Source organism: Furipterus horrens, unplaced genomic scaffold, assembly GCF_987537825.1.
Source record: "Furipterus horrens unplaced genomic scaffold, mFurHor1.1.pri manual_scaffold_11, whole genome shotgun sequence".
In the NCBI taxonomy this organism is placed as follows: domain Eukaryota; kingdom Metazoa; phylum Chordata; class Mammalia; order Chiroptera; family Furipteridae; genus Furipterus; species Furipterus horrens.
In genome coordinates, this window is record NW_028327181.1 from 50,842,407 (window position 1) to 50,858,596 (window position 16,190).

A 16,190-nucleotide genomic window follows, 5' to 3' on the forward strand; every position below is an offset into this window, starting at 1 on the left:
GTCTATTCTTAGTCTTCAGTCTTCAACCGCCATTCATTTATTTGACAGATATTAATTCAACACCTTCTAGGTGCTGGTGACATAGCAACAAACAAAACACACAAAGGTCTCTGATCGCAGAGCTCACATTCCAGGAGGGAATGCAGCCAGCAAGCGAGCAAGGTCATCTCAGAACGTGGGAAATGACAGGGAGGGGCAGAATGGTCCGTGTGCGCATGTGTGGAAGGTGGGAGAGGCTGTCTTTACAAAGAGTGGTCATGGAAGGTCTCCTCAGAACTGAGAGTGGGACTAAAGGGGGAGAGGGTGACAGTGGAACAGAGTGTGGAGAAGGACATTTCAGACAGCGGGAACACCTCATGCAGAAGGCTCTAAGTTGGAACATAAAGGGATCAAGGAACGGAAAGGAGGTCGGTGTGGCTGGAGTGCAGAAAACGAGGTGTCAGGGAGGCTGGTAGGAATCACTAGGTCCCATGAGGAATCAGATTTTAGTCTAAGTGCACAGGGGAGTGACCAACGATAGTGATGTGACCTCTACAGAGTTCCACAAAAATGAGTAAATGGGGTGGGGTTTGAGTGGGACTCTGGGTGAGATCTTTCCAGAATAGACAGGAAAATGAAGTTAAAAAGTGAAAAGCATAGGGGGAGATAAACCATGAAGACTTTCTATTTGGCGGATGTTTGGATTTTCCACTACTCTGGATTTCTCACATCCTCGTCACCCCATGAGCATGGTGATTACAATTTAACTAAATATTATTTGGAAGTACTCCTGAGAATTTAACCAGAATACAGGCAATAACACTTAAAATACGCAGAGAGAAAAGTAAAATGTGGTGCGGATTCTATCTGGCCATTTTATTCTTCAGAATGTACAATGTCTTCGTTGCCTACAAGTGATTTATTTGGGGTGGCCTGTCATTCAGATACACAATTCTTTCTGAAGAAGAGATTCAATGTTCAATGGAATCTTAAGGGGAAAAGGCACAAGCTCTTAGCAGAATTTACAGAAATCTCAGCAAAATTAAAATATAATTTCTCACATGGACCATGACTTCATTCACCTGTCCTCTCTCTCCTTTGCCATGTTCTGCTGTTGCATAACTCTTCATAAAATATAATTTTCATTGTTTCACTCCTCTGATGAAAAATTTTCAATAGTTTATCACTACTTACTCAATTAAAAATGGATTCTTCCCACTTTATAATCTGGCTCTTACCCTTCTTCCCAGCCAAATGAAAAACTCTCTCTCCCTACTTCCTCTTCCAGGAACATGGCTGCAGTTTTCCAAGTTCCATGACTTTGCCCACAAAATTTCATGTTCTCAAATGCTCATAGCAGTTCTTCAACTCTTGGGGACCACAGACCACATGAACAATTGTTGAATGTGAGAGATCCTCCCAGTGGAAAAATTGGTGTGCACAGATTTCTGTACAATCTCATGGTAGCCTAACAGCCTTTCTACCATCTACTGGAATCCGACTGAAACCCTCCACTTCCTTCAAGGTCCAGATCAGAAAACATCTTGTCCCTGAAGTGCTGCCCGTCCTCCTCTCCCCACAGTGGGTGAGACCCTTCGTGCTCAGACAGCTTCCGCTGCTAAGTCACTGGCCTGGAAATGTGCAGCTTACAGCCTTGACCCTGTTTGATACTATAGCCTTGTACGTCACCCCCTGTGCTATTCAAATTGTTTATCTACATATGTCTTATTTCCCTCGCTGAACTGGATTTTAAGAGCAAGAAATGTTTTAATCATTTCCAGTGACTAGTTCAGTGTCGGGCGTGAATTCATTCATAAATGAATTAATATGAATGGCAGAGAATATTGTTCCCTAAAATACTGAAAGCTCCTAACAGTAGGAACTACCTTCCTTTCATCTTCGGATTCCCAGAGTGAGAGGCGCTGAATAAATGTACCAATCGATTGATAAGAAGATAGTAATAGGGATTATTTACTGGAGCACTTATACACACAGAGCTTCTTATAAGCATTGCTGTTTTCTGTCCTTACAAAACTCATGTGAGGTGTGAGTTATTACCTCCAATTCACAGATGAGGAAACCAAAAATGATGTAAGTTTTTCATGGTCCAACAGCTGGTATGTGTTAGAACTGGTATTAGAACGTAGGTGTGTGTGACTGCTTAGTAATCCCTCAAAAAGTCACAGCACATTGATTTTCTCTGTGGTTCGTTCTTTCAGTTTTATTTTACATCTGTTGTGTAAAGTCAAGCCCTCCCCCTGCAACTCTGTGAGCAAATATTAAGTGACAGTGGCCTTGATCCTGGATGGTCATTGGATGGCCTGAGCCAGACAGCAGTTTCCTGTCAATGGCTGATGCCAGCACTCACCTGTCTGTCAAAGGTGTGATTACAAGGCGAGGTGTATTTCCCAGGTACTCGTAGGAATATAGAAACTGGGCATCACAGATGTTGGCAAAGCAGTGTTTGGCCTCATCATCCCAACGATGCCGCAGCTGGGACAGCCAGAGAAAGGCCTGGGCGTTGTCCACCTACAGACAGAGTGGCAGAGTAGGTAGGTAAACAGTTCAACACGTATCAGGTGGCCCCTTCGCCCCATGACACACAGGGCTCTGAATGGCTTGGGTGTTGTCTGCCGGTTAAGAACACAGCACACGGCGCCCACCACAGCACGGAAAGCCCGAGCTGCTCTGATTACACCGTTCTTACGGGGCTTTAAAAGGTCGGCGCAGGCACCCCAGTGCAGAGCCTGAGCCCTGTGGTTTGACTGTATGTGAGCTTCTTCCTAACCCCAGTATCCATATGCCCACACAGAGGCACGCTCCTGAATGGCTGGGACTCACCTTCTGAGCAATCATCTTGGCCACCACATCCCGGGCATGCACGTCGATAGTGCATATGGTCATGATCTTCTGCCGGTCCCCCCTGGAGAGCTGGCCGACCAGCATGCCGATGAGGGTTTTGAGCTGGGCCACTTGCTTCTTGTAATAGTCCTTCATGGCGCTGTCATAGCCTTCCTCCAGCCTGGCAAATGCCATGCCCACCTCTGTGGTCCACCAGATCTGCGTGCAGGTCAGGGCCACCTGGGGCACCGATAGTCACTTAGTGAAGCCACTACCAGGACCATTTCCAAAAGCAGTCCACTCACCACACAGCAAGGACTCAGAATGGAACCGTGTGAGGGACACTGCCCCTTCTTGCCCCTCCCACCAGCATGGATTAAGTGAGTCATGTGCCTCTAAACCCTTGGGGCTGTGAAGTGGTTACAACCCAGGGGGGTGGGGCACTTCCTGCTCCTGATCAATGTACCATTTGGTTGCGAACAGCTAAAGACTGACTCTGGTCAATGTCAGTGGCTTCTAGAAATTGCTACACTGCCCATTCCATCTTGCAGCATCTCTTCCGTGCTTGAGAGGCTAACGATATGTTGACTGACCATCTCAACCACACTCAGTCTTTACTCTATTAGTCTGGAACCTCTTGTGGTCTGAATATTCTTGTTTAGAGAGCTACTGCTACTACTGTTTGTGGCCTATTTTTGCTTGTCCATAATGCTTTCACTACATTTTTTAGTTCTTAAAACCTATAACATTGAAAGGCCTACTCTGGAAGGTCAAGGTGAATTATATCAAAATTCAATATGGTAGTATGATTTGCATTTTTCAGAAATTAAAAATAAATACATAGGAAAACAATTCAAATGAGCATTTCTTCTATTTATTGAGGAACTTATGTCAAAAAATGCACAATTTTTTATTATTTGTGGTGAAGAATTTAGATCCATTGATCACCTCTAGGATCATTTGGTCTGGGAGACACAGCTCGAGCTGATACCTGTTACAATAGTAGGAAGCAACCAATTTTCTTGCCTCAAAATTCCAATTCATGTAAACAAAGAATCCCAATGGGAATTATTCCCTTTGTGAAATAGTGCATCTTACTGCAGTCAAAGATACCATTCCCCAGTTCATCTGTTTTTGCCTTTGGATTTAGACATACTGGATTCTATTAAAGTTCTTCCAGCATCGTGATGTTGATGGGATGGTTTGTATGTAAGGTGCCAACTGTACTGTGAAAAAATACCTCTTCCATCCTGCAGTGCTGACTTATCTCCCTTCTCTTCTCCCTAATTGCTGTCAACATTTTCCCACCTTTTTCTCACTTTCCAACCCTCTGCAATGCAGCCTCTTCCCTACCACTCCACTGAAATGGCCTCGCCAAGTTCACGGACATTCCTCAGCCTCTTTATTTTGCTTGATCTCTTAGAAGGGCATGGCATAATTGACCTCTCACCTGCTATCAGCAGTGTCTTTTTTGGTTTCCATGATTACTGTTTCCTGGCTTTCCTCCTATCTAAAAAGATTACCACTTCTCATTCTGTTTCTCTGGCTCCTCCTTGTCTACTCACCTTCTAAATGATGTTCATGGGTTTTTCCTACACTCTCATCTTAGTCTACATATCTCCCAAGAGCAACCTTACCTACTCGTATAACTTCAATTAGCACCAAATACCTGCAGTCCCCACATACACCAACACTAGTACTATGCCACCAACAGGGGAAGGGAGGAGGGGTGTATTGCAGCCAGAGTCACTTTTAAAGTTCTCATTGGTTCTCCCCTCTTTTATTATCCTTCTGAGAACCCTCTAAAGCATTAAGACATGACTTAGAATCAAGTCAGACTCCCTGACATGGTCTATAGAAACTGACTTCTAGTTTCCTCCCCAGAATCCACCTGCTGTCTCCTGTTGCCCCCGCCTCTTCCTCTCGCTTCAGCCACCCTCAGCTCCTCTCAGTTCCTTAAGCATATTGCGCTCTCCCTTGCTGCTGAGCTTTACCCACGCTCCTCCTCATGCTTGGTTGCTTTCGCCCTCCATCTTTAGCCTGTAAACTCCTATTTCAAATCTCAGCTTAACTAGCATATCCTTGGGGAGGTGGTCCTTCCACCTACTTCCTAGCTATATATCCCCACAATACCCTGAGACTCCTTTATTATCATACCGGGTTCCATCGTAAGAAACACCAGTCTGAAAATTCCAGCAGGGCAGGGTTTATTGCCTCGTTCCCTTTTGGGGTCTGCTGTACTCAGCAAAGAGCTCAGCACAAAGAAGTCTGGGTCAACGAGTTGAACTGTTTAATACATTTCCTCCTTACGGTAGCCAATGAGAGTAAACATAAACAATGCTTCATCTCCCAAGGTTTTGGCTGAATTAGGCGATGGCTGACAATTGTCTTACACCCCCTTGCTGACCTCTTGCAGACCAGCTTCTCCTGACTGTGAAGATAATAGTGAGTTTGATGTCTGGTAGCCCTGAAGGCTGCATAAGGGTCCTGAGAAGGAGAGCCTGGTGGACAATGGGGGCCACTAAGGTCCTGAGTGGGAGACTACCTGAGCTGGGTAGTCAAAGAGCCACTGCTCCCTTGGCTTTTCTTCATAGGCGGTTACACCTTCTGTCATCTCGTGCCTTATGGTGGCCTTCATATGGGCGAGCACATGGTTCAACCATATTTCTACCTGGAAGAAGAACTCCAGATTAGACCCTGGGTTCCTAAGAAGATACAATCAGCAATATACATTTTCTTCCACTCAGCCTGAGGGAGAGAAGAAAATGGAGCCTGGACCCGATGTACAAGCCCAAAGGGTGGCCAGAGACACAGGTGACATTTCATTTGTACAACCCAGGACGGTGATCAGTGAGAACCGGGCTCCACTACCAACAGGTAGATGTGGCATTTGGGACACGCAGGACTGAGTGGAAGGTTAAGGGGACTGGGCAGGGGGTTGGGGGTGGCACTGCCGTCCAGGGTTCAATCAAGGAAACCCTAATTTGGGACGAGGTAGATGTAAGTAAGTCAGTGGATTCTCATGACCTTGTCCATGCTGAGGATGGACATGTAAGCCAGGATTATGTTCTCCAACTAAATACATTTGGGTCTACAAAAAGAACACATTTGAACCAAACCCTGGGGTCCCTCCCACGAAACTGAGAACGTCTGCTTATTTTCAGTACTAGAATTGCTTTCCAAGATACATTGGGTGAAGATGGAACTTTACAAAAGGCATTCTTCCCTGGTGTTACTTCGGACTAGAACCCCCAGGGACGATGCTTTGTTGGCTCATTTAGGATAATGTGAAAAGGAGGGCTTATATCTTAGTGGTAATGGTAAAGAATGGGCAGGGTGTTTAAGGAGAGACTTGTCCCATGTTTTGTGTTTGCTGACTTATACACAGGAGATCTGGAGGCAGTTGGCTCTCCAAGGGGTAAGGCGGTGGGGGGAAAAGACTCTGGGGTGTGTATACACAGAGAAGTGACCTTGCAGGGTAATGGTTGATTTTAAAGGGTATTTTCTCCTGGAGAAGATGTCAGTGCTCCTGAGCTCCTGTGGGGTGCTCCAGGGCTGTCATGTGAAAGTCTGCCGATACTGCTCATCATTTTAACCCTTTGAGTGCCAACGTCGCTGTGAGAGACACTGACAAATGTTCCCAAAAGTGCCAGCATTGCTCCCAGCGACTCTTTTTTTGATGGCTATAAATGTAAATAACAATGGAATAATTCATATTTTATATTTTGTTCTTTTTTTGTACCTCAGGTTATATATTGATATAATTTTTTCTCATGTTGATCCAAATTTCAAATTACACATGGCACTCAAAGGGTTAAATCCTTCTCTCGTTGACTCAGGGAGTTGTTCCTGTGCATTTTATTCCTCTCTGCACAGGTCTTTGTTCAGGAAGATATATGAATATTGACTCATGTCCTTCCCAGAGAGAGGAAAGCAGGCTCCCGTGTCAGACTCAGTCCATGGGAGCTGGGAGACCCAGGGCACAGATACCAGTTCTGGCTCAAGGTCCAAAAGGCCACAGTGAAGGTTGATACTATTTGAAGGGAAAGGCATAAGGAGGAAAAAGGACGTGTGCATTACCTGGCCCCTGCAGTCACAGGGCTCGCTGAAGGCCACATACTCGTCTTCCTTGCTGTACATGCCAAGACTTATCTTGGTTGGTTTCTCACTGGCATCTAGCTGGAACTGCATCTTGGCCATATTGTCAAAGAGTTTGGAAAGGTGGTGTTGAACCTGTGAAGGATCATGCCAAAGGATTGGAGAGTGTGTCCAGGAAGTTACTTATGAGTACTGTTTAGAGGTCCAGCATGTGACAACTATTAGAGTGTCAGGTACCAAACATTAGAAGGAAGCTTGTGGGGATGATGGGGATATGCGGATGGGAACCAACTAAATTGGGTAGACATGGCCAGCGGAGTATACAGTAATGGGAATTATGCATTAGCTACAAACCAATGAGGCCACCTAAGTTTGATTAGTTTCTGCATGATCTACTATGGCAACAGATTAGAGAAGAAAAGATGACTAATTCATGAAACCCTCTTCCTAAGAAAATACTGCTGTGTGGCAGGAGGTAGGGCCAGCCCAGTCTGCAGAATGACACTAACTCGCCTCAATCTGGAGCCTGCGGAAGAAGACACCCAGTTGTTGGAAGAGCTTTGGTGCAGCAGACCAACATCTGGAAGGCCCACAGCAAGGGCAGGCATGCTCATTCCAAGCAGGAAGTCCGGCTGTGCCAGGCTTGTCCTTAGCAAGTATCTCACTATACAAAGTCCTTCACAGGGATGCTAGACAGAGCCACACTGTGGTCCTGCAGAGAGGGAAACAGCAGGCTGAAGAAGAAACAACAAGCAGAAAACTGTTCTCTGACAGAGGTTTTTGAAGGATAATGTTCTCCAGGCTGCTGGTACCCTGAGCAGAGTTTTACATTTACAATACCCAGCTCTTAGCGTATGAGACGAGATGAAAACTTCTGGGTAGTTAGATAAACTGTGAAGGTGTTCAAGGTCACAGTGATGTGGACTATCTTGATGGAATGAGCCTTTCTTAATCCAAATATAAATAACAGATTAAACAAACAAACAAATAACATGGGACTTATGACATTATCCTGCAACTCAAAAGAAGGAGAAAACAGAACTCAAAATATAGAGTATGTGTGTGGATGTGTGAAGCTTTCATGAAGGAAACAGAAATAGTTATGAAAAAGATCACCTTGTATTGTTCTCAGCTAAATGAAAGACACATGTGCTCTATAAAATAGGAAGTGAAAGATAAGATGAAATGGTAGAGGTAGAAAAATAAAATAAGGAAACCAACAAATGACACAACAGAGTTTGTAACAACACAAGCAACTTAAATAGGGTGGTCAAACCTGAGAAACCAATGCAGAATGACAAGAAAGAGGCCTAAGAGATAAAAAATGTATGAAAATGTATAAATATATGAAAATATGTATGAATACATAAAGGCAACATCTATAGCATACAGAAAAGAGAATCTCAACTACAGAATATGATGGACCCAAGGGCAACATTTGTCCAGATAAATGGAATAGAAATATTAAATGCTTACTGAAAGAAAACTTTTTCAAGATAATGAAAGCCTTGGTTTTCAGGTAGGAAAGAAAACCTCATTATCTGTTGAAAAATTAATAAGATAAAGTAAGTATCTAAGCATACATGCATTTTCTAAAATGAAAATGTAATTTAAATGTTGATCTCTTAGAGTTTCAGATAGAAAAGAATTAGGCTACCTAAAAAGGTTTTTTAAAAAAGTAGCAGGCAGGCAGGCCTCAGATGACTCCTCTGTAACAAGAAACAGCAGAGCCGAGCATGTGGGAATTTGAGGGAAATTTGCTGTGGCTCATGAATTCCAACCCAACCATTTAATCAGTCACATGTGAACACCAGATAGACTCATAGATGTGGAAGAAATTGGAGATTATTCTATTATGCTTTACATCTTGGGTGGGAGGTATGTGGAACCACTTAAAGGTTTACTCAAACCAAGTGAGAAATAAATAAAAATAAATATTTAAGGATGAGTATATCATGTATAGAAGTTACAAAAGTTCTGGCAACATGGTGCTTGGGCTACACTGGAAATATTTTAATCTATAGGAGAAAAAGAGAAGGGCTATAACTATTAGGATCGATCTCTCTTTAGTACTTTCTTCTCACCAGCGAAGTCATCATTTCACCGAGTCAGCGAGTCAGTGACAAAGATAGAAAACGTGGGCATCTTTTGGCTCAGTTGGAGAAGCTCCCAGTCACGGCTAGGGCGACGTGAAAGCGTGCAACTGCTCTGAAGAAAAATGGGGCAAACCTACCGAGACCACATATCATTTACCCTTGGGCCCAGTGATGTTATTTCTAGGAACTTACCTGGAAGGCAAACCTCTAATAAATACAAGGCCCAGAGTTAGTCAAAGCTGCATTATTTGTCATTGAAAAATAGTATAAACAACTTATGACTAAACTACAGTGTATTGGTCTGTGGAGTATAATAGAGATGTAAAAATAAAGAGGAAGATATCTTTGAATCAAAATGGAGTAATTTCCAGAACATATAACTAATGAAAAAAAATCCATGCTACCTTTGGTGTAAGAAAGAAAGGGAACATTGAAAATGTACATGTACAAATGTAAATGTCCTTCTGCTTATTTTAGCAAAGAGAAACATAAGAGAAGTAAACCTGAAATGAATGGAACTGGCTGCCTGCAGGGGTGAAGCAGGGGTGGGACAGGGGAAGGGTGACACCTCACATCCTTCGGCAATAGTTTGACTTTCAGAGTTCCACATATTCAAACAGTCAAACAAACAAGGATGGGAAAACCTTAAAACTAAAAGTAAAGAGAACCGAGCCACACTTTGAAAGAACAAAATCACACTGAAGGAGAAAAAGAATTCATCCTAGTAACTTCTGAACCAAGTATCTGACTATACATGCTCATTCTGAAGAAAAATAAGAGAACTATAAACAGATCTTGAACTCTTCCCAGACCAGAGCACCACATGGGAAGCCCTTAGAAATGCAAACTACACCTGCTGACCCAGACGCCTGCAGGTGGGGCCTAGGAAACGATTTTCACAAGCCTCCCAGGTGCTTCTGATGCTGCAACGTTTGAGAACCACTGACAATAGTCCGAATACCAACAGCGCCTCAAGTAGTTACTTTAATATTTAAAAATCTTGTAATACAGTTGACTTCCTCTATTTTATAGATGAGAAACATTTGTTTCCAAAAAAGCGATGTGCACAAACTATGTGGCTAATAAGGGGCTAGAACGGGCGATAGAACCCAAACGGTGGGCTTCTCATATGCAATCTTTCCACTAAACCACCCCAATGTTGAGTTAATACAACTCCCGTCTTCTCTCCCCATGGAGACTTTTAGCTATAGCTCTAGACTGCTACTGACTGGATCTCCCTCCAGAACCAGATCACAGGTGTCCCTGAAAGGCCTGGCCCCTTCCACTGTGCCATCATCAAAGCTTCCCCAGTCCTACTCTAGGAAGTAGAGCCACTGAGGGCTTGGAGGGAATCCTGAGAAGCAGTAATGGTGAGAAGGAAGAAGCTCCGAAGTCAGCGATGATGCTAGTGGAACACAGGACTGAAATGCGCACACCACCAAGGGAGGAGGTATCGTGGGGAGCCGAAACCCCTGCTGGGAGCTCCTGGTCCTTCCCATGTTTCTACAAGCCTTCGCTTGGCTTACCTGTTGTGGAGCTGTGCCGTTGGAAAGGATGTCTAGCAGATCGGAAGAGGAGAGAAAGTAAAACCGAGGGAAGGCAAGCCTTTTGGTATCCAGGTACTCCGCCAGGGCCTTCTCGCACAGGTGCAGCCTAAGAGCACAAACACAGAACTTCCTAAGTGTGCCTAGACTCATAGGTGCATAAACACTACCTGTGTGTGAAAACATGGAATATATAAAATAAATGCAGGAATCAGAGCAGGGCTATTTGCAAACATATGAACCGATACATTTCCATCAGAATACATACCTGTAATTATACCCCATATTACACAATTTATAGGGAAACCAAAGTGCATGTGTGCATGTGCACGCACACACACACGCGCACACACACACACACACACACACACTCCCTTGGGCAATTAAATAAAGGAAGGATCTCAGGGACAGCAAGCGGAGCATCACCTGCTCTGAATATCTTCCAGTTTTTCATAAAGACCCGACTTGTTGGTGGCTTCCGCTACATTTGGAGTTTTCTGAGCATCATAAGCTAGCTCTTTAAAGTCAATGTCAATGCCTTCAAATCTTTCAGAATCCTGCAAATAAAAATGTGGAAAAAAGTTAACTACCACTCCCCTCAATTCCAAGAAGCTCCCTGTATGCAGCAAGTCAGAGCAAAAACTTGTTGTTAGCTTGTCCTGAGGCTCAAAGAAGGAAATATCTTTAGCTTAAAACAGCAATTCTTAAACTTTTTGGTCTTAAAAACCCTTTACATTAAAAAAAAAAGTTAAGTACAAAGACCTTTAGCTCTAAGCTGGTAATATTATACCTGTCAATATAACTTCTACATTATAAGCTCTACAAATTTCAAAGTTGAGGAATTATAAAAATTTGTTAATTCATTTAAAAAGTAACATTAACTTACTAATTAACATAATAACATGTATTTCTCTAAAATAATATTTTTAAAACAAAATAACTTAAGAGAAAAATGTAGCATTGTTTTCCTTTCTAAAAATATCTCTTTTGTCATGTCTGACTTAGAAGATGGCCAGATTCTCTTCTCTGCTTCTGTGTTTAATCTGTTGTGATACCACATGTCATGTAGCCTCTGGAAAACTCCACTAGACGCTCACGGAAGAATGAGCATAAAAAGGCAAATAACATTTTAGATTTTTATTAAGATAGGCATGACCTTGAGGATCCCCTGAAAAGGTCTCAGGGACCACTCAGGGGTCACCGGACCACACTTTGAGAGAGGTTGGCATTAAATACACTGGGTCCAATGGCTTTTTCTGGGTCCGTGCAAAATGTACTTAAGTTATGTTTTTCCTCAGCAAATGTGATGTTAAAGTTAAGTAGGTTATCATTGTTTCCCCCAAACACATACGGTAGTCCCTCTCTATATCGCGGTTCACTTATTGTGGCCTCACTGTATCGCGGGATTTTTAAAAATATATTTATTTATTTATCGCGGATTTTTTGCTATATCGCGGGATTTTGCGGTACTGTATACATATGTTGTTAAAGTTATGTAGGTTTAAGAGTGTAGAATACGTTTAAGAACATAAGTAGTGTTTATATAAGTGTGGAAAAGGGAGTGGGAAAGGTTAATAAGGGAGTGGGAATGGTTTATAAGTGTGTGGGAAGGGTTTATAAAGCCTTAAAATATATATAAATACTAAAATAAATGTAAGGTTCCTACTTTGCGGATTTTCACCTATCGCGGGGGGGGGGGGAGTCTAGAACGTAATATCCGCGATAAGTGAGGGAATACTGTACACACTCACAATGCTGTTCAAACGACTGAGACAATAATACATGATGTGCAAAGCACTTTAGTCCAATACCTGGCACCTGCTACAAACTGTGGTATTATTATTACATCACAACAATCATAATGGTATGTGCTATGCATGCTATTTTAATTAACTTCCTAATTGATAGGAGGAAAGCAGGCCAGAGAGAGGTTAAGTAGCTTGCACAAGTCCACAGCTGCAAGTGGGCGAGTTAGGACCCCAGCCCCCCGCGATGGCCCAGTCTGACCCAGACCTCAGAAATACATACCTATTTCTCACCTAAGAAGATTTAAAAACAAGAGGACAGGCTAGAGTAAATTATGATTCTTCAATGAGATATTTTGTTGCAATCAAAGATGAAAGAATTTCAAGGTTATAGAAGTATTGGAAACATCTAGCATAAATGCTTGAATAAAAAGAGCTGAATAAAAAATTATAGTTACACCAAGCATCATGTAAAAATATGTATATATGTGAACAAAAGTTGGGAAATATTCATAATGAATGTGAGTAGTTACTAACTAGTCAGAGTGTAAAGTTATGATTGATTTTGTTGTTTTGAAATTGTCTGTTATTGCTTTGCTAATACAAAGGAAATTAATGTATTTTTACATATTTTAACACAAACCCGTGTTGAGAAGTTAATGAGACTAATTCTTTATTATGTTTAATTGAAAGTTCTCAAATGTTTCCCATAAAGTTTCTGCAAAAGTCTCCACCTGTGTCTTTACCTCCTTCTAATTAAACCTGCTCTTCCTCAATCACTAGCATTGGAGATAAATAGAATCTGGCTTGTTCAATTTGGCTTAATTACAACAGCTATAGCAGAATTGTTTTCTGTTGTTTTTCATTCCTGATGTACAACCTTTAATCTGCATTATTGCATTACATACGCTTTCATGAGATGAGTTGGTAAATATAATGTTTTAATGAAACGTGCTTTAACCTTTCAGCAAAGCCTGAAAAACATGTTACATTTTGGAATCCAACTGATGTGTAAGCAAAGAACTTGCTGTGCTGAAGAGATACAGAAAAAGTCTGCAAAAAAAAAAAGTTTTTGAATGAATTAAGAGTCCACAGAGAGGCAAGCAAGGTAATGGCACAATCATTAGGACAAGAGGCAATCAACCACAGGGAAGGAAGTAATGAGAACACATATTTTAGAGAAATTCATTGTTCTCTATTTAGCTGGAGACAGGCATTTATCATCCGGCCCCGGCCAAAGGTTTACAGAACGGCTCACCGCTGAGAAGGAACCAGAATTTGCCTGAGAAGGACGCTCCCCTTCTAGCCTTTGCCTGCACTGTAATTATCTGTGGAGTGACCCAGGAGCAGCTCACCCCTAACTGCAGCCATGATACTTTTTATCTCCTCTCTTGTATTTACTTTTTAAAAACAGCTCCTCCTTTTCCCCCCGCTCATCTGTGAACAAAGTGATTTGTGTGCATTTCACGTTCTCTCTTCCCCCTGCCTGACGTCTGGTGCCCGGTAAGGTCATCTTCGTTGGAGATGCCTTTACGTGAAGCCCAAGCAGCTGTGCAGAGCAGCAACTGGGTGCCCTTCCCTTGACTCAGGTAAGGAAACAGGGAAGCAGGGTTTCCTCCGCAGGTACCTGGGGCAGCTGAGCCCGGATGTCTTCAGAGCCAATGAATATAGTTTCCAGATGAGACCACGTCCGCTGCACGTCAAACCACACCGAGATGACAGCGTCCGCCGTGGACAGCTTCTTCTGCCAGCCTGACACGTCCTCCAGGAAAAAAGCTACGTACTTGGACATCATCAGGTTCTGAAGTTGGACCTGATTATCCTCCAAAACCTCGATGAGGTCCTCGTCCGAACGCAGCAGAGGAATGTTGGTCCGTGGGTGGGGCTCATACTGGAATTCCATGCCGGCCCAGGTTGTCTGCAGCTCCTTTAAGATCTTCTCCATATCCATCTCCTTCACAGCTTGGTCCACAATGCCCCGGACCTCGTCCTCAAAGTGGTGCAGCTGGAGCTGCAGCAGGTGTGCCAGGGTGGTGCCCTTGTCCATGGTGAAGCTCACGCCTGCGGCCTGCATCAGCTGCCTCCAGTGGCGCTCCCGGATGGCCGGACTCTGCAGCTCGGCCACCGCCCTCAGTGAGGTCAGGGTGTTCAACACGGTGCCTTCCAGGCCCGTGAATGCATCCCAGGCCCGGACCTCCTTGTCCAGGTTCCGGAGGTACCTGGCAAACCTTTTGCACTCCAAGTCCATGGCCTCCACGTTGATATTCCTCCACGGGGTGGTCTCCCAGGCATGGATAGTGGAGGTCACCATGCTGATTGTGTCCCAGAGCTCCTTCAGCTGGCAGACCTCCCTCCGGCACTGCTTCAGCTGCTTGTAGTCAGGAACATTGACCTCAAACAAGCTGGCGGCATCGCAGAGGGAGGTCATGGTGGATTCCATCTCCTGGATCTCACAGTGCCTGGCATCCAGCGTTTGATGAGGGTTGGTGCTATCAAACCTACAAAACACAGCATGTTCACTTTTAAGTAGAGCAGACAGGCACCCGTTTCCTAGAATCACCAAAGTAACACCAGCTCAAACCTTCAGATGCTTAGTGTTTCAGCAAAGAGCAGTGACCTCCCCCAAAGCCTGGAGAAAAAAAGACGTTCAGGGTAGGTTGGAACAGGGCGAGCACAACCAGTTGGAAGAAAGGCAGCTCCAGAGGAACATCATGCTTGGATCCTTCCTTGACACATGAGAAGACAAAAATACTTCTCTCACCCTCTGCTTTCCCCAACTTCCCCCTCCAGGTGTAGAGGGTAACACCCCTTTGTTCAAGCCCCCTTTAGACTGCCCACCTGTCGGCTTCCCCACTACTTGACACAAAGAGCATCACCTTGTTACTGTAGATGCTGTGAAGCCAAACTCCTTCCAGGAGCTACAAGTAGTAGGCAGACTTTAAGTGAGAGAGCTGGCGCTCAGAAGTCCAGCCCTGACCCCCACCCCCCCGCCACCTCCCGGCACCGCTCCCCTGGGCCGTGGCTCTCAGTCTAGCTGCAGTTAGAATCCCCTGCAAACGCTGGGTGATGGCCATGCTCAGGCTGTCCCCAGTTCAATTACATCAGAAGCTTTGGGGGTGGGACCCAGGGAAGGGCATTTTTCAAATTCCCTGGTGGTTCCCATGTGCCAGGTTGGTGTCATTATCGGAAGGTTGGCATCACCTCCGGACAACAGTGTCTCCAAGTCTGAGAAGCCCTTGAAGACTGAACACAAAGCCCTTACCAAGGCCTATACAGTCGCTAATGCCCCGAGGCAGACTTCCTCATCTCCTACAGTCCCCTGCCAAGCCGCCTGTGAACTGCCCCTTCCCCTCCCTGGCTGCTCCCTCCTGCACCCAGGGGCAGCCTCTGGTTCTGCACTTGGCTCCCATAAGCACTATGTCTAGCTTTACAGTTGGCATTCACGCCTCCTCATCCTCCTGCCTCCAATGCTTATGGCACACACCCACTGCTCCCCATCCTCCGAGGGGTCCACCTGCTTAATGCTGCTACCCCTCCAGACTGGTGTCTCCGGTACAGCCTCTACTCCAGCAGAAGAAACGCACATGCAAAGGAACCCACATGGGCAGATAACCCCTCTTTGGTCAGGGGAGCCCGGAACCCATGTACTCAAGGAGCCTCTCATTTTTCTCCCCTGACCCGCCTTTAACCCTCTCTCCCCCTCGCTGACCTCAGGCTTCCTGTTTCTGTGCGCTTGGAGGGCTAGAGAGTGAGGATACTGTGGCTGAGCGTGGATACTGCGCTCCTCTAAGGTCAGAACAGAACGTCATATGTTAGAGTACCAAGGCGACAAGGAGAGGAAATGAGTGACTGGAGGATCGGCCATTTCCTCTGATCTAATGTGTGTG

General features: G+C 44.4%; 1 protein-coding gene across 1 annotated transcript in view; it reads right to left on the reverse strand.

Annotated features, from left to right (window-relative positions):
* Window positions 1–16,190, reverse strand: part of DNAH9 (dynein axonemal heavy chain 9) — a 303,753-nt gene that overhangs the window by 206,027 nt on the left and 81,536 nt on the right. The window contains exons 20-26 of the mRNA XM_090290843.1: window positions 13,931–14,801; window positions 10,985–11,115; window positions 10,541–10,667; window positions 6,901–7,053; window positions 5,366–5,491; window positions 2,821–3,060; window positions 2,348–2,508 (exon numbers count right to left, since the gene is read on the reverse strand). Coding sequence (XP_090146969.1) covers window positions 2,348–2,508; window positions 2,821–3,060; window positions 5,366–5,491; window positions 6,901–7,053; window positions 10,541–10,667; window positions 10,985–11,115; window positions 13,931–14,801 — 1,809 coding nt within the window. The remainder of the gene's footprint in view (window positions 1–2,347; window positions 2,509–2,820; window positions 3,061–5,365; window positions 5,492–6,900; window positions 7,054–10,540; window positions 10,668–10,984; window positions 11,116–13,930; window positions 14,802–16,190) is intronic.